The sequence below is a fragment of the Danio aesculapii genome, chromosome 9 (assembly GCF_903798145.1).
Source record: "Danio aesculapii chromosome 9, fDanAes4.1, whole genome shotgun sequence".
Classification (NCBI taxonomy): domain Eukaryota; kingdom Metazoa; phylum Chordata; class Actinopteri; order Cypriniformes; family Danionidae; genus Danio; species Danio aesculapii.
Genome location: NC_079443.1, coordinates 13,137,614 through 13,158,633, shown reverse-complemented (window position 1 = coordinate 13,158,633; position 21,020 = coordinate 13,137,614). Strand labels below are relative to the sequence as shown.

Genomic DNA, 21,020 nt, shown 5'->3' with positions numbered 1-21,020 from the left:
TGGTTGAACGGCGGCCTTGAGGTGGAGCCGCGGGCTGAGCTGGTGTGCTCTGCGGGGCTACGGTGCTCTGGGTACCGGCGGGAGATCTCAGAGGAGCCTCGGCAAGGAAAGCATCGTCCTCTGCGAAGAGATTAATCTCGGACATGGTTCAGCGTCTAAGTTTTGATGCTAAAGTCATAAGATGCTGCAGGTAAGACAGCTTTGGTGTATATATAGGGGTTTGGTCAAGAACTGATTGGATAATAGAATAATTGTCGACGACGTATTTGATACTGAAACTTCTGCACGTGCTCCTCCCGAAATTTGTTTACAAAACATCACTTCTCACCTGTCCAGGTTGTCCAGACAGATTTAATTGGACTTTGATACATAGCTGTTGATAGTCCTTTTGCCTAGAACTTTTGAGGTAGCTTTGCATCGGCTAACATTGATCTCACTGTTTCCAGCAGTGTTTTATTCATTTGTTCAGTTACTCCATTTTGTTCAGGGTTTTGGGCACTGTAAGCTCATGTTAAATTATTTCTTTTTTCAAGAAATCACAGATGATGTATATTCTCCACCATTGTTGCACAAGACTTTCAGATGTCTTCCAGTAGATTGTAGGGACTTCTGAAAGAATTCACTTTACTACTTCAGGACATACATCCACACATACAGATGTTACTACTTCAATGTGTTCCTTTTGGCGCCATTCATACCGCAGTGACAGCGGCACTTGGTGCGCCAGCAGCTTTTGACCGCTGGGTGGCAGTTTAACCACAGATATTCAGCTTTGCCTTTCCACAACACTAAACAGACTTTTCTGTGCGTACCTTATGTGATCAGATGTGTTCAATTAAAATATAATTTTGATTTAGGTTTCTTAGTAATAAACATGATCTTATGCTCGCTCAGCGCGCTTCAAGTTTTGCCGTTGTGTGCTGTGTGCTCGAGCGGAAAAGCGTGTTACTTCTGTTTCATTGTTCAGTCAAATGAAAGCACTGCAGGGTTTCTGTTGAGGTGACAGCGGGGTTTGGGTTGTCAATGCGAGTATGGCAAACTTTTAAAGATGGAGGAGCGTTTTTGGAACGTTAAGGCGTGCGCTTTGTGATCGGCCACTAAATGTACAACAAATATTTGTTAACTCTTTGGATGGTAACACATGCAAACACACGTTTCTACAGACGCATTTTGCCAAAGAAGCAAATTGAAAGAAGGATATGTCTGGTCACAGTTTCACACAGAGTTGACATTAACCAGGGCTGATGCAGATCACCTCTGTGCTGTCTGGAGCCGCTTTATAAACTTAAAAAAGCAGGCTGTTGATGATTTAGGGTGGGCTACAACCAACAAACCCCTTTTTTATTTTATTTATTTTATTTTTTTGAAAATTACAGTTATTAATAGTTCTTATATAATATCAGCTTTTAAAATAGCCTACAATCTACGAATCAAACAAATCCAAAGATTTTCTTAATTTTGGTATAATGATAACTCCGCACCAAACTGAGGCTTTCATTTTATAGCTTATAAAACATGTATGCAATGTCATATGTAAGGGCTGTGACGGTCACCGTGATGACAATCACTCTAGAACACACATTTTCTGTTTTGTTGCCAAGTAGCCTAAACATTTATGAATATAACGTTAACTTAGACGTGATACAGCAAGTTCAAGTTCAGCCATGAACCTCGCTGGAAAACTTATATTACATGGCCAATCTGGAAACATTTTGGATTCGTGGCGAACGAGAAAGGCGAATCAATAATTAGGATGAAGCTATTTGTTGGGCTTGTTTAGAAAAATAAGTGTTAAATGGACAAACACGTCAAACCTCCAGAGCTGCGGTCATGTCACCCAGCCCATGAAATGCGGAGCCAGCTCCGGTGTCATCTACTGAACGCAAATGCCCAGCTAGTCCAGCCAGGTATGGCAGAGAGGCCTTTTCAAAAATGGCCAAATACAAAAGAGAAACTGATAAATAGTAGATGATGAGAAATGGAGCAGCATATTTAGTAGTTGAGAACGCTCCGCTCCGCGATGTAGAGCTGGTTTCCGAGAAATGCAGGCGGCGGAGCAAGATACCCTCTTTGCCACGGTTGCGAAAAAGTATCTGCATGCGCTACAGTCACACCGTCTCAGTGCTGCTGGAAACATTGTAATCTCAAATAAGTCTCTGCTTAAACCGAACAAAGTCAACATGTTAGTTTTTCTGGCAAAGAATTTAAAATATGAATAGAAAACAAAGGCGGAGAGAAGCAGTTTTTTTTTTCAACATCTGACTTATGTTGTTACAAGCCTAGGCTAATATTTTTGTTCTTCGTTACTATTTATATTATTATTGATTAGTATTTGTGAAGTTTCTAAAATGTAACGTTTACTGTTTCAAGCAGTTAAAGTTATTTCTATTTAACTAGCCTACATTATTATAGGCTGTATTGTGTTGTTTTATCTATGAAAGTTAAACAACAAACATGTTCGTTTGTACGGATATTTAGCATAATACTTTGGTCTTTTTTGATTTCTTATTTTTTACATGAAATGTAAAATAACTTAGGTAGGCTACTTGGGTACAGGGGCGTAATTTGTTGGTAGTATACCGAGGAATACTTAGACAGTGAATATTGTCATCATTATTTAAAAAATTATAAATAAATAAATAAATAAATAAAACACCTTACGGAAAGGATGAAATAAAGGAAAAGCATGCTCTTAATCATTCTTCATAATCTGATTCGTAGCTATACATGCAAGAAACTTATATTGCGCCGACAAGAACAAGCTCTAAAAGGTAAAGTCTAAAGCCAGAGGAGTTATTGATATTAATGTTAGTTGTTAATATGATCATAAACACTGCGTTGTACAATTAACGCCGTCATTGTGCCGTGTCTGCGATTTTTTATTTTATTTATTTATTTATTTTTTCTCGTTGAAGAACAGAAAATTCATGCTATCGCCGTCTTCCCAGCCAGGTTTTCATGCACAGTTTCCGTTTTTGTTTCTTCTCAAACAATAAAGTTTCGCTATAGCAGGCCCGGCGGCAGGATATCATAAATGAGGGCGCAAGGGCGCAATCCCATTGCACTTGACCTGATGACTGAATTTGGTCCTTTCTTGTTCCTTTTATTTAGGCTATTTATTCATTCATTACTTTGCATTACCGATATAGTCCTACTTTTTATAGTAATAATAATGCAGTTTCGCTATTACCGATTTTATTAATGAAGGCAACGATGCCGTTTACATTAATGCAGAAAGATCATGGTTTAAGCACCAAACAAGTGGTTTAAATTATGTTAGTCTCCTTATTTCTTTCCGTTTTATTTTAAATATTATAAATGTTTAAAGTTTTAGGTAAAGACGTCAAAATATGCCCACACATGCAAGCTAAACTAGATCATATCTGAGTCATCACGCTTTATTACCCAACCAAAATCAGCGAGGAAAAAATTAATGTTTTAAATTAAATTATATTTAAATGTTAAATTAAATTAAAAAAATGAATTTAAATTTTAAATGCCATTTAAAAATATTTGCTAAAATTAATGTGTTACTTAGTTACATTTTTAGGCATTAGCCAAACAGAAAGCCTGTCTGCGGTAAATCCACATGCACTAAATAGCCTACCTTTTTCTTTTATAACACTGTAAACATAACTTTGCAGGTCGATCATCTTCAAACGCAAAAGGCATTTTTTAATGGCCTAACTTGTCTGCTGCTGTAGAATGGGATGTTATTTTTTTACATAACTTTAAACGTGTGCTTTAGCTATGTCAAAATGAAAGCAAATTTTTTTAAGGGTTCTGCGTTTTGTCAATTGTATAGCTTAATAATAATAATAATAATAATAATAACAATAATAATAATAATGGATATAACAAATTATAATATTATAGTATAGACATTTTTACTAGGCTACTTTAATATTAATCCCTAACTGAAAAACTAATGTGAAAATGACTGGCAGCTGTGCTAAAATAAATTTCTTCTGCGTTTTTTCCCTTTATACAGTAGCTCAATAGTTTTATTCAAAGAATTAGTTAAGCAAAACATGAAATAAATTAAGCTGCGTGTCTTCGTGATATCCACTAGTCCAGTTTTCTCCAGTGTGAGTTTAGAGTGCGCCTCCACCGCATGTTCATAATTGTTTGCACTACTGCCCTTTTTGCACTGTCTTTGTACGCAGTGACGCTGCACTGCTTTGGCAATACGAATGTACAGTTATTTGTCATGCCAATAAAGCACCTCAAATGTGAAAATAGCCTAGGCAACAAATAACAAATCGGAGTCTAATAATAAAATAAATGCCATTTTCATTTTCATACATGTGTGGGTTTTGACAATATGTGTTTAATTAAGCTATAAAGATTAGCCTATCAGATGAAATGCATAGTGAAATATTAAATAAATTTATCTTTTGCCATGCTCGACATCCTTTCGCTTTCAGAGCCTTTCACGAAGCTTCTGAGAGAGTCTTTGAGGGTATCTCCAACCTGTGTCTACAGAGAGAGATCGAGAAGCAGCTTCTCCCGGTCCAGAGCGCGTATACGCAGTGGCAGATGGTCGAGCTGGGTATTTCTCCCTTGCCTGGCGTCCTTTGGGTCCGGTCCTCCAAGAGCGGTTTGTATATAGGAAAAAAGCTTTCCTAAAAGAGCAACACGGTCGTGCAGCGCGTCTTTTTCAAGACGTCACTCCGACCGTGCGTTTCTGGATGCGGTGGTTTCCTATCCCCGGATGATGGGCACGAGCACAGCGTTTCATGTCTGGGGGTCCAGCATGTTAATGCGGTGCTCGCGGGCAGTGCATGCCATCACTGATGTCATGTCTGTTGCGCAGTTAAGATCGCGGCTCGCTCTTGCAAAAGAGCCACCCACCCCAGTTGTCCCCCGCACTGCGGTTGGCACTCGGGCAGATCTGAGGGTTTCAGTGAGAGTAAATCCGCCGCCCCCGGGCCGCGGACCTCTCGCTCCTCCACGCGCTCCATCCAAGCTTCAGGTGAAGAGAAGCGCTCTGTCCTTGGATGGTCGCTCTCTCACCTGATGACACCGGGGGTCAGATGTCCATCGCTGCATCGGAGGATGGGCTGTCATTGTCTGATGAGGATGCGAGCCCGCTTGCTCCCTCCCTCCAGGGTGGAGAGCGCGGCGTTAGCATCTAAAAAGCAGACATGATGGCCGTGCTTTCTCGGGCTGCTTCGGCCGTGGGTCTGGTGATGGTTTATCCCCCAGCCCCGCGGCCGGACCGACTAGATGGGTGTGATGTGGAGGATATAAGGAGGCAAGACCTTCAAAGCCTCCCGTCCCCTTCTTCCCGGAAGTGCACAGTAAACTCACGCTGTCCTGAGGGCACTTTTTTCTGCCCGATCTGCGTGCGCTTCCATCCTCACCATCCTTGGAGGTTGGGCTGTCAAGGTCTGACGAGGATTCGAACCCGCTCGCTCCCTCCGGGACTTTGAGCGCGGCCTCGAATCCAGAAGCAGACTTTGCGGCTGTGCTTCCCCAGGCTGCTTCGGCCGTGGCTCTGGAGATGGTTTATCCCCCAGCCCCACGGCCGGACCTATTAGAGGGGTGTGATGTGGAGGATGAAGGCGAGACCTTCTAAGCCTCCCCATCCCCTTCTTCCTGGATGGGCACAGTAGGCTCACGCAGTGTGCTGCGTGCGCCTTCCCCCTCACCATGCACGCTAGGGCCACCTACCAGCGCTACCAAGCGCAGGCGCTGGCCCGGCTGCGCGAGGATGGTTCTGACCCAGGACTGAGCATGCGCTCCGCACCGCAACCGACTATTCTCTTACAAAAAAAAAAAAAAAAAAAAGTCGGCTGTGTGTGCCCTGGGAAGGACGATGATCACATCCGTGATCCAGGAATGCCACCTCAGGCTAAACCTGGTGATGTGCGTGACGTTGACAAAGTTCGCTTTCTTAACTCACCCATATCCCAGGCTGGCCTGTTCGGCGACACTGGCGGTGAATTCGCCCAGGAATTCACGCCGGTGATAGAGCAGTCGGAGGCGATGGGCGAGGTCTCTATCGGCGGGATTGTATGACCGCTCCCCCCCGCCGAGCCATCCACTTCCACTGCTTTTTCGCCGAGGACGCCGCTTTGCTTCGCCGCCTGCGCCTCCGGCCACGCGGCTGCGCCGAGCATCGCGCCGGCAACCAGCGTCCCCCGCTCAGGGCGCCGCTAAGTTCGGTAAAACGGACCGCGAAGCGTCCCTGAGGCAGGCCATCTGGGGAGGAGGGAATTTGCTCTTTCCCCGCTGGAGGGCGGGGCACGTTATTTAAAGGCGTAAAAAAAAGAAAAAAAAAACGCCATCAAAATCCTCAGTGAAAGAGCACTTTACCCCTCCTCGGGATGTGACAGCCCGAACACTGCCAGTCTGGGACGCTATGCCTGAGAAGAGAACGGTCTCCTTTCTCTCCACTCCCAGCCCCTCTCCTGGAGTTTGAGTGCGAGACGAGAACATCTCCTCTCCTGCTCTCCTGTGGGACCCCAGCGCTCCCCGGATGAGCCCACTCACTCCACGCTGCCCCGCCGCTGGCACGTCAGCGATCGTGCGGGTGGGACCATTTGCGGGGGCTCTGCCTGCCTGGTTAGCGCGGGCCAGCCCATCGCAATGGCTCATCTATACGACCAGACTCGGCTATGCGATTCAGTTTGCTAAACGGCCGCCCAGGTTCACGGGCGACCAGGGTCAGTCCTGCGTCCGCCCCTGTCTTGCGAGAGGAGATTGCTGTCCTCCTGGCGAAGGATGCAATCGAGCCGGCCCTCCAGCCGAGATGGAGCGCGGGTTTTACAGCCCGCACTTCATCGTGCCCCCCCCCAAAAAAAAAAAAGCGGTGGGCTATGGCCAATGCTATGTCTGCACATTTTGAACCGCTGCCTTCACAGGCTGCGCTTCGGAATGCCTACGCAGATGCGCATCACGCGATGCGTTCGTCCTCAGGATTGGTTTGCAGCAATAGATCTGAAGGACGCGTATTTTCATATCTCCACACTTCCACGCCACCGGCAGTTTCTGCGGTTTGCGTTTGAAGGTCGAGCGTGGCAATACAAGATCCTCCCCTTCGGGCTCTCTCTGTCTCTGCGAGTTTTCACCAAGCTCGCGGGGGGTGCCCTCGCGCCCCTTCGGCTCGCCGGCATCCGCACGCTCAATTATTTCGATGACTGGCTGATTTTTAGCCCACTCTCGGGAGCAATTGATTATGCACAGAGACAAGGTGCTCCGGCACCTCCGCCCGTTGGGGTTTCAGGTCAACCGAGAAAAGAGCAAGCTCGCCCCCGTGCAAAGCATCTCCTTTCTCGGGTTGGAGCTGGACTCGATCACTATGGAGGCGCGCCTCTCACGAGAGCGCGCCGAGGTAATGCTGAACTGTCTGAGAGAGTTCGACAGGAAAAAAAGTGGTCCCCCTGAAATTATTTCAGAGGCTCCTGGGGCATATGGCATCCGTAGCCGCGGCCACGCCGCTCGGATTGTTCCATATGAGACCACTACAGCATTGGCTTCACGATCGGGTCCCCAGACGCGCATGGCACGCGGGCCCACACCGAGTGACTGTCACTGCGCTGTGTCACCGCACCCGCACCCCCTGGAAAGGACCCCTCCTTCCTACGGGCCAGTGTGCCCCTAGGTCAGGTGTCCAGGCAGGCTGTCGTTTCGGCAGATGCCTCCAGTATGGGGTGGGGGGGCCGTGTGTAGCGGGCATGCTGCTGCGGACCTGTGGAGGGGAACCCAGCTGCATTGGCATATCAAATGCCTAGAGCTGTTGGCAGTGTTTCTCGCTCTGCGCCGCTTTTTACCGGTGCTGAGGGGGCAACACGTGCTGGTCAGGACGGACAGCATGGCCGCGGTAGCGTATTCCATCCGGATGGGGGGTATACGCTCCCGCTGCATGTCTCAGCTCGCTCGCCGTCTGCTCCTCTGGAGTCATACGCGGCTGAAGTCGCTGCTTGCTATTCACACCCCGGATGGGCTCAACCGTGCAGCCAACAGGCTCTCACGGCAGCTCCTTCCTCGGGAGAATGGCGACTCCACCCCGAGTCATGCGTAAGTATGCACTCCCCCCAGTGAGCCTACTCGCGCAGTTTCTGTGCAAGGTCAGGGAGGACGAGGGGCAGGTCTTGCTAGTTGCGCCCCTGGCCCAACCGGACCTGGATATCAGAACTCTCCCTCCTCGCGACGCCCCCCCTGGCGAGTCCCTTTGAGAGAGGACCTACTCTCTCAGGGACAGGGCACCATCTGGCACCCTCGCTTAGTTCTGTGGAACCTCCACGTGGGGTCCATAAGACGCGACGAGGAAGACTTAGGTAACCTACCGGTGGCGGTGGTTAATACCATCACTCAGGCTAGTGCACCCTCTACGAGGCATGCCTACGCCCTGGAGTGGAGTCTATTCACTGAGTGGTGCGCTTCTCGCCGAGAAGACCCCCGATCTTGTCAGATCAGTGTTGTGCTTTCTTTCCTTCAGGACAGGTGGAGCGAAGGCTGTCGCGCTCCACACTGAGGGTTTACGTGGCCACCATCTCCGCTCATCATGATGCGTGGATGGCGGCACCGTGGGGAGGCATAACCTCATCATCCAGCTCCTCAGAGGTGCTAGGCGGATGTTTCCACCCCGCCCCCCTCTCATATCCTCTTGAGATCTCACGGTAGTGCTACGAGCCTATGTGGGGATCCCTTCGAACCACTCGACTCAGTATCCTTGAGATTTCTGTCCTTGAAGACAGCTCTGCTGGTCGTGTTGGCATCGGTTAAGAGGGTTAGGTACCTGGAGGCATTTTCGGTCAGTGACTCGTGCCTAGAATTCGGGCCGGCCTACTCTCACGTTGTCCTGAGACCCCGGCCCGGCTATGTGCCCAAGGTTCCTACCACGCCGTTTAAGAATCAGGTAGTGAGCCTGCAAGCGCTGCCCGCGGAGGAGGCAGACCCAGCCCTTTCATTGTTGCGTCCTGTTCGCGCTTTGCTAATATATGTGGACCACACTCAGAGCCTTAGATCCTCTGACCAGCTCTTTGTCCATTACAGTGGTCGGCAGATGGGAAGTGCCGTATCTAAATAGAGGTTGGCCCACTGGATAGTGGATGCCATCTCCCTCGCCTTTGGGCCAGGGTGAGCCGTGTCCCCCGGGGGTGAGAGCACACTCCACTACGGAGCATCGCATCCTCCTGGGCGTTAGCACGCGGTGCCTCTCTGACAGACATTTGTAGAGCTACGGGTTGGGTGACACCCAATACATTTGCAAGGTTACAATCTGCGAGTGGAGCCGGTTTCCTCAAGGGTATTAGACAACCCTTGGTGATTGAGGAAACGATTCGGTTGAGGTGTCGAAACACGCTTCTGCGCCACTCTCCTTAACCCGCAGATACGTGCGCTTTTTCAGCTTTGTCAGTTTAGTTCCCCATTTCTTTGGCGAACCCTGCAGAGTTCCTCCGAGGCCCCCAGCACCTGACTCAGCGGAGGAGTCAGGTGTTGGCCCGTTACGTTGTCGGCATGCCCGCTGGTCAGCCCGCGTTCTGGGTATAGGTGCCTGCTATGTGTGATCCCCGCTGGCGATCCCATACGTTCACTCAGCCACGGTATAGTCCCCCCTTCTAGGGCAGGCTCGTGTCTTCCCTCCCTGCTAACCATCCTTATGCAAGGACTTCCCATCTCTGGGCTAGTCCATAGGTTGTCACCAGGTCTCCCCTCTGGGTAACAGGTGAGCTCCGCAGCGTCCTCCCTATCGGGACTGAACGCTTTCCCAACGTACTGTCGTATCAAAACCTATTTTACTGGGTTATTGCGACTCCCCGAAAAACATAACTGTTTCTGAACAGGTAAGTGAGGGCCAGGGGACACGTTGGAAGACTGTGTCTCGGGGCGTTGTAGGTGCGCTCGCTCTACTGCGTGGCACACCCTTCGCCAGGGACGCAGTAAGGTTCTTTCGTTGTGGCGTTTTCCATAGATTTCCCCATAGTGGAAGTTTCCACATAGCATTGGAGTTCCCCATCCGAAGGGGAACGCTACGGTTACTAAAGTAACCCTTCGTTCCCTGAGGGGGGGAACGGAAATGCTATGTTCCTTCGCCATGATTGTCCCTTAGCTGTTGAGCGTGAAAGTCTCTTCAGCTAGAAAAGGATGTCGAGCATGGCACTGGCTGCGTCTTTATAGCATGACTGATTGTCATTGACGCCAGCTGTGCACGCTGACGCTGCCAACTCATTGGCATTTCATTGGCCCGTTTTTATACTCTTTCAGATGATTGGATTCTGACGAAATCCCCATAGTGGAAGTTTCCACATAGCATTTCCGTTCCCCCCCTCGGGGAACGAAGGGTTACTTTAGTAACCGTAGCGTTTCTCTGTCGTAGATCCATCATTTGAATCACGTCACTATTAACCCTGCTTTTATTTATTAAATGCTTCCCAACGCCGCATTTCTGTTGCGCGAAAAAAAGCTGCTGCAAATAAACATTTATTTTAGTTATGCCAATGCCATTTTAATAGTTTCATGATAGTAGTTGCTGGTGTGCTTCATCTGCGTGATTTTGATTTGACATTCTTCCGCTAAACTTGCACTGTCTTGGCGTAAATGGGCTGTGAACTGTTGCTATTGAGGCTGAGGCATCAAGGTGTAAATAGGCTATAGTTCTCTCTTCAACTTTCAGGTTTGAGGTGGGGGAAGAAGTGGCAGAAGCAATTCAAATGTACCATCTCTAAATTAAAAAAGGCCACTTACGCGGCATCTGTGTGTAAGATTATTACCTTATTTTTATTTTATTATTATTATTTATTTATTCATTCATTCATTCGTCATTCATTTTCTTTTTGGCTTAGTCCCTTTATTAGTCTGTAATTGCCACAGCGGAATGAACCGTCAACTTATCAAGCATATGTTTTACGCAGAGGATGCCAGGAGGGCCAGCTGGGGCTTCGGGACAGAGTGAAAGGAGAGGCGGACTTTGTGTTTTTCACAAACATGAATACACAAAATCCAAAACTCGGACGGATGGCGGAACAAAACCTATACGTTTAAAAACGAAACCGCATTAAATATGGGGCCTTATGAAAATGAATGTTTCTATGCACAACAACTTCTGAACTGAACTAGGCTACCTGTTAGGGGTGGGCGATATGACCTAAAATTAATATCACGGTATTTTTCATCTTTTAAACGGTGACGGCATAATATCATGGTATTACTTTCAATAGCAAAATAATATACATCTCAAGGAAGAACAGACAAAAGAAAGTTTCACTTCTATCACTCTTTAAAAGTTTTGGTTTGGGTCATTGTAAATGCTCAGTCTCGTTATGAGCTGATCTTCATTTCTCTGTGTTGGTGGAATAAAGCAGGCGAGTCAGCCGCACCAATTTATGAGCAGAGAGAGCAGGATTCTCATGATGACCACCAGCGCAATTCCGCTCTTTGTTATGAGCTGTAGTTTCAGTGTAGACTTGGTAAAGGCGAGTTTCTTTGGCGATGATGTGTACAGTGTTAGATTTTATATTTAGCAAACATTTGCGCTGAACACGCGGTGAATGCAACGCATCAAGATTCGGGCACCTTCTCCGAAAACACTCGATTGATCTCAGCTGGCGGATCAACATTTACCTCATGTCATGATCGCTGTCATCTGCGCCATTATTATTATTATAACTTTAGGTGAGATTTGCAAACCTGTGCACTTTTCACTCTTCAGCCGTTTGCATTTCCTGCAGTAACAGCTCCCTGTTAATTATATTCAGACACACAAATGCTCCCAAATATATTATGAGGGCGCATAGATTAAATTTCGGGCGCTCATGCGACCAAAATGGTTGCAATTTCGAGCCCTGTAGTATAAGGACATGTATTCAGACCACAACTGAACGTTTGAAGAAAATTGAATGCCTTATTATTTAGAATTAGCTATTATTGATGTAAATGCAGCCGTTCAAGCCGCGCAAAATTGATTTATTACGGTATTGACGGTATTAGAAAATCCATGTCGTGGCGCAATGTCACACCGGTGATGACTATGACACCGGTGTATCGCCCACCCCCCTACTACCTGTTATTTAAGATATCTATATTACGCTCCAAGCATTCGCCAAAAAGAAAATATTTCTGTGTAAAAACACAGAACATAGCTGAATTGAGTGTTGCCTGCTTTAGACGATGGGTTAGTAATTATATTATAACTGGTTATGTTCAGGTCAATGAAATAATACCTTTAATAAATAAAATATGTTCGTAAGAACGTGGTGGGCCAGTGATTCCGTCGCTGTCATCAGTGGTTTAATCAGCTCAGGAGAATTCTGCTTTGCATTTTTCTATGCATTACTAACATCACTAAACCAGACATTTGTTTTATAAGTTAACCAAATATTCGCAGAGATTCAGCAGTTTTTTTTCTGACGCGTTTGCCAGTCATGCCAGTCAGTGAAAAAAAAGTAACCGTGGCCCTGTTTGCAGGTATTAATATTCGTTTTTTCGTCAATCTGATGCAACTTTTATTATTTATACAGGACGTTAAAATGCAATTAAAAGTTTCAAATCAATTAAACTCAATTTATAAAAAGGCTAGCCTATTTTATGCATTAAATATAACTAATTTCCTTTATTTCTGATTAGACCATGCATTTTAGACTATTTTACAATTGTAATATGTGCATATGCTTTTTTTAAATAACATTCGTTTAACAAATATTTTAGCACATCGAAAGTAATTAAGTGACCTGTTTTTTTTTATTAAAACCTTTATGCAAAAGGATCAGAGGATAAATTATCGTAGGATAAACGTATCTTATGGAAAAACACCAATTGACGGGCTCTGCTTTCGGTTTTAAAAGAATCAAGCAGCTTTAAAAAATATAATTTGCTGAAGAGAAATGACAGGAAAAAAAGAAAGAAAAAGATTAAATATATAGTGACTGTTAAAAGAACATTTCTCTTTAATATATTCTTTCGACTCCGAAACATCAGCTAAGATTATGATGAATGACGGAGTTTCTCTATTGCCTGCTTCAGCAGTGCGTCCCGGTCCCGCAGGTTATGAACGAGGAGGCGGAGAGAATGCGCTGTTTAGTTTCGGCTTGATATATTTAAATAAAAACTAACACCGAACTGCTTTTAACGCTCAAAAAGTTAAACTAAAATGCACAACTCTTGTTGGTTGCACCCGCGGGATGCACAATGAAACGCGCCATTATTTTAATTCTATATTCGTGAAGAATGAGCCATGAGATTGAGATTTTGAAGGTGCTCTCTAGCGGCGAAGTTCCTGGCAGAGTAGCGAGTGAAAAAATGTGCATAAAGAAATTGGACAAGAGGAATAACATTTTAAATTATATAACAAGCATCGTATTCTTTCTAATCCTCGCCCAGTTTTAATACAAGTTGTGTTTTTTTAATATTTGTGGCTGGGAAGTTTATTAAGAATATATTTATAATTATATATAATTAAATAATTACAATATATATATATATATATATATATATATATATATATATATATATATATAGAGAGAGAGAGAGAGAGAGAGAGAGAGAGAGAGAGAGAGAGAGAGAGAGAGAGAGAGAGAGAGAGAGCAAAAAAATTTTTTTATTATACTTTTAGTGATCTGCTTAAGGTAGGTCAATTTATTTTTTCTGCTTTTGATGAAGCAGCATTCAACTTAAGCTCTTTAGACCATGCCCCTGACCGTTTCTCAGTGTTTCGCCGCAATATCTTTAAATAAATTATTTATTTAGGCATATTTTCATTATTAATTTATTTTCATTATTCGTTTATTATTATGTACAATAATTCAGACATAAAATAAGATTGTAAAATATAATCAACAACGAAAATGTAAATAAAAACATAAATAAAAGCATAAATGAAAAAGTCTTGTCTTAGTCCTATCAAAACGGCAAACACTGAACATTTAGGCTAAAAGACTGCTTTATTTATTTATTTAAGACTACTTATTTGTATTGAATGTGTGTGTCATGTTAGTTGTCTTTTTTTTCTTCAATTCCAAAACGAGTCCTCTTTGCACTTAAAAAGTTTACAATAAAGTGTGTTAACAAATTTTAAATGATTAATGAAGGACTTATAATGCTTTGACTTATTGTTTAATATCACTTACAAGCACAGTAGCATATTTAAAGCTGCTGTAAAGGCTATTTCTTTCCGTTCGCATCCCGTCCATTTGCGCCCCCTGGTGGCTTTTTCACAAACTGCGGTCTAAATACACCACTAAAAACAGAGCAGCAGTTATTTCAAACAGCGGCGGTATAAGGCTCGGCGGTAATAGTCACTTTGAACTCTCACCTACTGTAGTCAGTATTTTCATTAATGAATGCCAAAAAGTATTCAGCCCCACTTAAGGACTTTGTATTCATTTTTCCATAGACATCACTGTGCAATAAGCTAAGTGGTTCAACAGCACTTTTTTGATCACTAGTTGTGAATGTACTGCGATTATGTTTTTCTTAAGGCCATGGCTCACAGAAGTTTATATTTTTTGACACAAGTCAAAACCATCGACTAAACACACTCAAAACATGTAACAAGTTTTCTAAACTCTTAACGCACCAACACACCTAAAACATACAATTTGCAAAACGGTTAATTTCATGCTCAAAGTCACACATTGTATACTAAACACCAAAAATAAATACAATAATAAAGTAACACAACACACTATGTCTAACAAAACACTGCAAACATGTTTCAAAATCAAATAATTATTCAAAACACTAACACACGTTCTCTTCCAACAGGAACATTTAGTCAATCATGAGACATTGACAAAAAAAAAAAACACCATCATCAGCTAAAATTAAAGAAACTGCATAAATTTATGTGTCAGCTCTGTCCTTATATTTAAAGCCTCTCCTCATTTTTGTTTTTTTGGGTTTAGTAAATGCATGAATTTTGTTTTTTTTTTTGCTGCAGAAATTCAATACAAAACATGAAAGACCATCTCAGAGTAGCTTTATAAAATGTTCAGTTTATGTAAAAAAAAATATATAGACACAGAATCGCTGCAGTACAGCCTTTATTTGCAAAAGGACATTACTGCAAGATATACAAACAGAAAAAGCACTGCAATTACAATAAAAAAACAACATAATTGTAATAGAAGTAATCTTCTATTCTGCCGGTCTTTTGCATTTGGACATCACACAGACATCACACCTGATATCTTCTATGGACCGGTATGGTGACTGTGGCCCTTTGGCTTATTATGTTTCTCCCATGGCAACATCTTTTCGCCAAGTTGAAGCCAGCCTCGTCGGCATAGATGATTTCATGTGGGACTTGATTGGCCTCCAACTCCATGATTCTCTGAAAGTAAATAGACACAGTGTATGTAAATGCTGTACTGTACTGTATATCTACTGTATGTACTAATGAACTCCAGGTTTATAGAGTAGTTTACTGCAAAACACACTGCGTAGTACAGTAATGACTGTATTGCATAACATAACCTGAGGTGCCTTTCCCAAAACCATCGTTGGCCAACTGAGGTCGTAAGTTCCGTCGTTACAAACATAGTTTGTTCATTTGCTGTTTCCTAAATCCATTGTTCCAACGAACATTCGAAAACTGCGTCGCAAACTTGTGCACTTGCAACTACACCTCTAGAGCTGAAGTTAGAAACATAGTTCCTGACTGCGTTCTATTCCCACTTATTTCCCCCATATGCCCTATTCATTTAGAACATCCTAACATTCAAGAATGTATAAATATATAAAATTCTTCTCTCTTAGTTGTAATTTGCTTTCAAACTAATTTTACAGTTCAGTTTTAGCAATCTTCATGTTTACAATTGTGCTCCCTTCGCAGTGCACTTTGAAAACATTGATGTTATTTTGAACACATCCTCATGCTGAAAGCTATGGTGACCTATTATTTAAAGGCAGAATTTAAGTTACGTCTCCAAAGCTTGTGAAAACAAAACACATACGTAGCATACGTTAATTATTTTAATTTATAGTAGGTTATTCACTAAGTATCTGTACTGTATATGACATGGGCCTGTTGGTTAGAACTTTTCGCTGTGGTTTACATGTGTCAAATTGTAAAAGTAGACGTTTACATTTTTTTTTAAATAAATAAACAAAATCCTTCTTAATAATAATAATCATCATCATCATTAATACTATTAATATTATTATTAAAGTAGGATTTTTAAAATGTCCTTATAAATAATAAATATAAAATTTCATTTTATAATAAATATCCTCATTATTTATTTATTAATATGGTTTATATATGATATTAAAATACGTGTTAGCTTTTGTAAGTGATTTTATGTTTTAGAATAGAATATGTAATGTTCAACTTCTTAATAATATTAGTAAAGCAAACATAGGCCCTGTATGTGCAGTTTACATATATTTCAATTAATATGGAAAACGAGTGCATGTTTTCATAAAAACTGATATTGGATTTTATTTTAAATGCGTGTTTGTGCAAACAAACAATTGATGGAATTCTTCTCTAAAGAAGTTGTTAATCCACCCCACCCCGTTTAGAGCATCATTATGGGCGTTTTATCATTAAGGACGGATGTTGTGCTAACTGTGTTACAGTTTTTTACAATCGCTATGACAGCTTTTTCAGTACAGTTTCCTAAACTCTTAACATGATTAGCACAACATCCGTCTTTGTAGGCTATACAATTCACACAATTCTTGTTCAAAATACAGGGAATATATTTGTGTCTCAATTCACAATATGAACAGCTGCTCACTTTGACTTTAGCCTATATAAGTTCTGTTTAGAACATGATGTTATCTGTTCTGACTTACCGTGTTAAAGCATTTGTAAATTTGACTGTAAAATTACATTGTTTTGTTTTTAGGTTGAGCTTGTGTGTAAAAGAAGTTCAAGCATTTTAAATTGGTGTTAACTGGATGCATTTTGTGTCAAAGCAACAAGAAATGTTTTAATTGTATAGGCTACAAGACTTATGTTGTGCTAACCGTGTTAAGAGTTTAGGAAACTTGTTAAATGTATTAAAAAAACTGTCATAGCGATTGTAAAAAAAAAAAAACTGTAAATAGAACAAACACTGTTGAATAGACAATACGATGGTAGCCAGTGCACAATCACTTTAGCCATGTAACTTGCTAACTTACTTGGATATTATCGTGGATCACCTTCAGTATCATTTATCAAGTCCCATAGTCTGCCTCTCATCAATGCCATCCGTCATTGCACTTTCGACTTCTTCAGGGCTAGGTGTGGGCCAACCATGGTTGTATTAGAAAATAGGGAACATTTCATCTATACCTGCTTAACCAAGTTGTGTAATTTAATGTTTTTGTAAATCATTTTTAACAGGTCAAACTAAAAAGAGAACAGAGCAGAGTTATGTTGCCAAAGGTGAAGCCTCTGGAAAACTACTGTGTCGAAGTAGAAGTTTTGTATTTGAAGAATAAAACAAGCCAGCCCAGCAACATGACCTGTTTAACAAATTCACCCAGCAGTAAGTATTCTACTATATAAAATCTGTATTCTTTTTTTATATGCATGTTTATAGTGTATGCATTTACTGAATGTATAAGCATTTACTGAATGTTTATTATGATCATGCTTTAATCCTTTTTCTTTTATTTTTAATATTTAACATATACTGATTTGTATGTCTTCTTAGATGAGGCAGAACCCTGGCTTATAGCTGTGGTGCTTTTGATCAGTTTTCTGGTGGTGTTAGTTGCTGTTCTCCTAATCTTTATGGCTGTGTGGTACAGTTACAAAGGATATAGAATTGTATTCCCCAATGATAATCTGCCAGAGCATCTAAAACAGGTAGCAAACTTATAAAAGGCAACTGACTCCTTACTGTTACTCTGTTACTGACTTGTTTCTCTTGCTGTCTTCTCTTAAAGTATTTGGCTCAACGGTCCCAGTCACCTGCACCTTTGCCCATACATGAGGGAACTCGCCTGAAGGAGCCCATTCATGAGTTGAGGATATATAAAAAGAAACTTAACAGCTCTCAGGACAGTCAGCAAATATAATAATTATTATCGTTTCAGACAAATACGAGGATTCTATTTAAGCATATATAAAATGGAGTAAAGAGGACAGAACTTTTTTGTTTACAGAACAGAAGCTTTTACTTACCATAATCATATTAAAGTTTCTAAAATTGCTAGCATACATTTGCCCAATCTGTAGCCACATTTTCAAAACACTAAATACAATTAGCACAACATCAGAATATTGTGACCATGCATTACAGTTTTTCTCAATTGCTTAAACACATTTCTTGAAACTATGCCTCATATTCTCAGAACAGTAAACATGAAGCCATAACGTCTCACCAAATTTCCCAAACATCCTATTTAAGGTCAAAATGAAGCTCTACTCTCAAAACCATTCACTCTTGCTGAAAAACCTAACTCAAAAACACACACTACAACATAAAGCCTTACACAATGGTGCAATAAATTAAAAACAACATTTCCAAAACTGGCAAGTTATGTTTTTACATGATGAACTCAAAAGACGCAACCAATGTTTATATACTGGCACATTATTTATTCAAGTACTATAAAGTACAAAATACAAACACACTTTTTAAAAATGATTTATCTCCACATCCGAAAACCATTCAAATAATTTATGCTAAGAATGCTTTTTGCATTGAAATAAAACAACAAAAAAATAAGTACAAGATTATAGTACACAAACAAAAAAAACAAACAAAAAAAAACACTGAAATCTGTGTTGTGATTCAGGAAATTATTTTATTATTATTTGTCTGATTTTCTAACACATCAAATTATTGGCCAAAACCATATTTATGATAGCTCTCTTGGTCATCTGTGAATAAAGGGCCCCTTACCTAAACAGCACACAAGTTTCAAACATGGAATACAGTGAATGCCAAAAACTGGGTTTAACCGAAAACTGGCTGTGTTTAATCAATTGGTTCATGTGCATGTTCTTGTGAAAGCATTTGCTTTGAAATTGTAAGGAAATGTCATGATAAATATCTATGTCTGATGCATAAAAGTGTGTTTAGTGTTTTGCAAATCACTGTGTGTAATGTTCTGCAAAAAGTGTGAAGCTGACAATGTGCTTACAGTTGTGCAAATCTAGGCTGCTGTTTTGCTCTTTGAGTGTTAAGGTTTTGTAAATTGTGGGAACATTTAGTGTGCAAGCAATTGAAAAAAATCTGTAACTCTGCTAGGCAGGCTTCTCCTGTGGCATAAAGACATAATTTTTTGTCTTCCACAGACATAAATTTCTCTGTCATACACTTTCCACTGCCATGCCAAAAAACTCCTCTATCAGGTTTTAGAAAGGGAGAGTATGGAGGCAGAAAGATGTTAGAAAAACTTGGGAATAGGACATGCTCAATTAAGGGGCTGGAATTTCAACTAAGACTGCAGGTCTCCTTGTCTTTGTTCTTCCCTGTCCTTGTCCATCATCCACCTTTTCCTCTTCCTCCTTCACCACTTCCTCTTCCTCCTCCTCCTCTTCTTTTTCTTCTTCTTCTTCTCCTCCTCCACTCTAGTGTCCTTGACATCTCTTCTTATGTCTTTTTGGATCCATTGTTTCAAACCTGAATGAGTTTGACTTTATCTATCAAGTTATATGAGTGTGTGATAAATTTTGAGTCAGAGTGTTTCCATTTGGTTAATTGTATGCTAACTAAGCTCAAGCTATGCTTACTCAAGTTAACATTATTGAATGCTAGTGCTTTCTAAATGACAAAATATAAGCACTGAAAAAAATATAGATTTGTGTGTAGAGTTTTGCAGGAAAAGTTCACCAAATATAACTCATGTATCAAAGCAGGAAATAGTTTTTAAAGTTTGGAAAAAATGAGTGTGCTTTTTGAAAAATGGCGTTATAGTTTTAAAAATTTTGTTCAAAAGGTTGGTTACAGTGTTTTAGCAATCATGAAAAACTGTAATATTGCTATCAGCTGTGAGAGCTGCGCGCTGCCAACTCATAGGCATTTTGGCCTTTTTCTTACTCTTCAGAATTATTGGCTATCTTGCAATATCCTCCAATGTGTCAATGACACATAGCATTTTAATTCTCTCCAGCTCTGGAACTGCCCTTCATAATGATATCACTATCAAACTTTTGATTTGCATCTCTTATTATTCAGTTTAATACATTTGTCATTAAATTCAACTGATCTTAATGTTTAATCAATGAATATTTAATTATGTCCATAGACTTGTCTGATTGTTGTCTAAGTTAGAGTTTGATTTGCTGCAAGAATGTATCAATACCAATAAAATTGGTCAATATCACAATTCCATATATAGTAAGTACTTGCAAATTTAAATTAAAATAACAGCACAGGACAGTAAATACAATTTTTTTAATGAAAATGATTTGTATGAATATATAAATATAATACAAAGAAATATATGTAAATTACATATATATGTATTACATATTTGGGTTTCGCATATAAAAAAATATAAAAAATTTTATGAAGGATTGTTTTTATTATTTCAGTTTTTGTTTAATATAGAAAGGATACAGTACAGCATATGGCTATATTGTAAAACAACCTTGAATTCCCACCTCCCAACCAGGTCGACTTGTTTTTTTAACAGAAGTCAAAAGATTGCTGTGAAAAAAAGAATAATGTTAAACCAAAAAAAGAGTAGAAGTTAAGTAAGTACAAATTAACAGCTGTTACATCATGAGATACATACAGTCAGAGCCGGAGTAAGCTGAACTGGCGCTCTAGGCGAATGGCGATCATGCCGCCCTCAACCCGAAAGTAAAAAAGAAAGTGAGGGCCGGGAGGGAGGGGTGGGTGTCGCGGATAAAAGTGAGGACCAGGGAGTTCGTGGACACCGCCCTCACTATTCTGCTGCCCTAGGCGGCCGCCTCGGTCGCCGCTATGGACATGCCGGCCTTGCATACAGTACACATAAACAGAAAAGCTTAACATTAGAAGGTAGAAACAAAAAATTTGACAATATAAAAAGCTATAATCTAGATATAATAACAGTTTTTGACTGAGCTCTTATGTGTGCTGTTGAAAGTTTCATACAAATAATGTCCAGTAAAGATAGCCCCCATCTACCCATTATATGAT

The 21,020-nt window shown here is 41.4% G+C and overlaps 1 protein-coding gene across 1 annotated transcript in view; it reads left to right on the top strand.

The window, feature by feature from the left end:
* Window positions 1–18,982, top strand: part of crfb4 (cytokine receptor family member b4) — a 62,071-nt gene extending 43,089 nt beyond the window's left edge. The window contains exons 5-7 of the mRNA XM_056464917.1: window positions 17,282–17,426; window positions 17,595–17,749; window positions 17,830–18,982. Coding sequence (XP_056320892.1) covers window positions 17,282–17,426; window positions 17,595–17,749; window positions 17,830–17,961 — 432 coding nt within the window. The 3' untranslated portion in view covers window positions 17,962–18,982. The remainder of the gene's footprint in view (window positions 1–17,281; window positions 17,427–17,594; window positions 17,750–17,829) is intronic.
* Window positions 18,983–21,020: the final 2,038 nt, after the last annotated feature.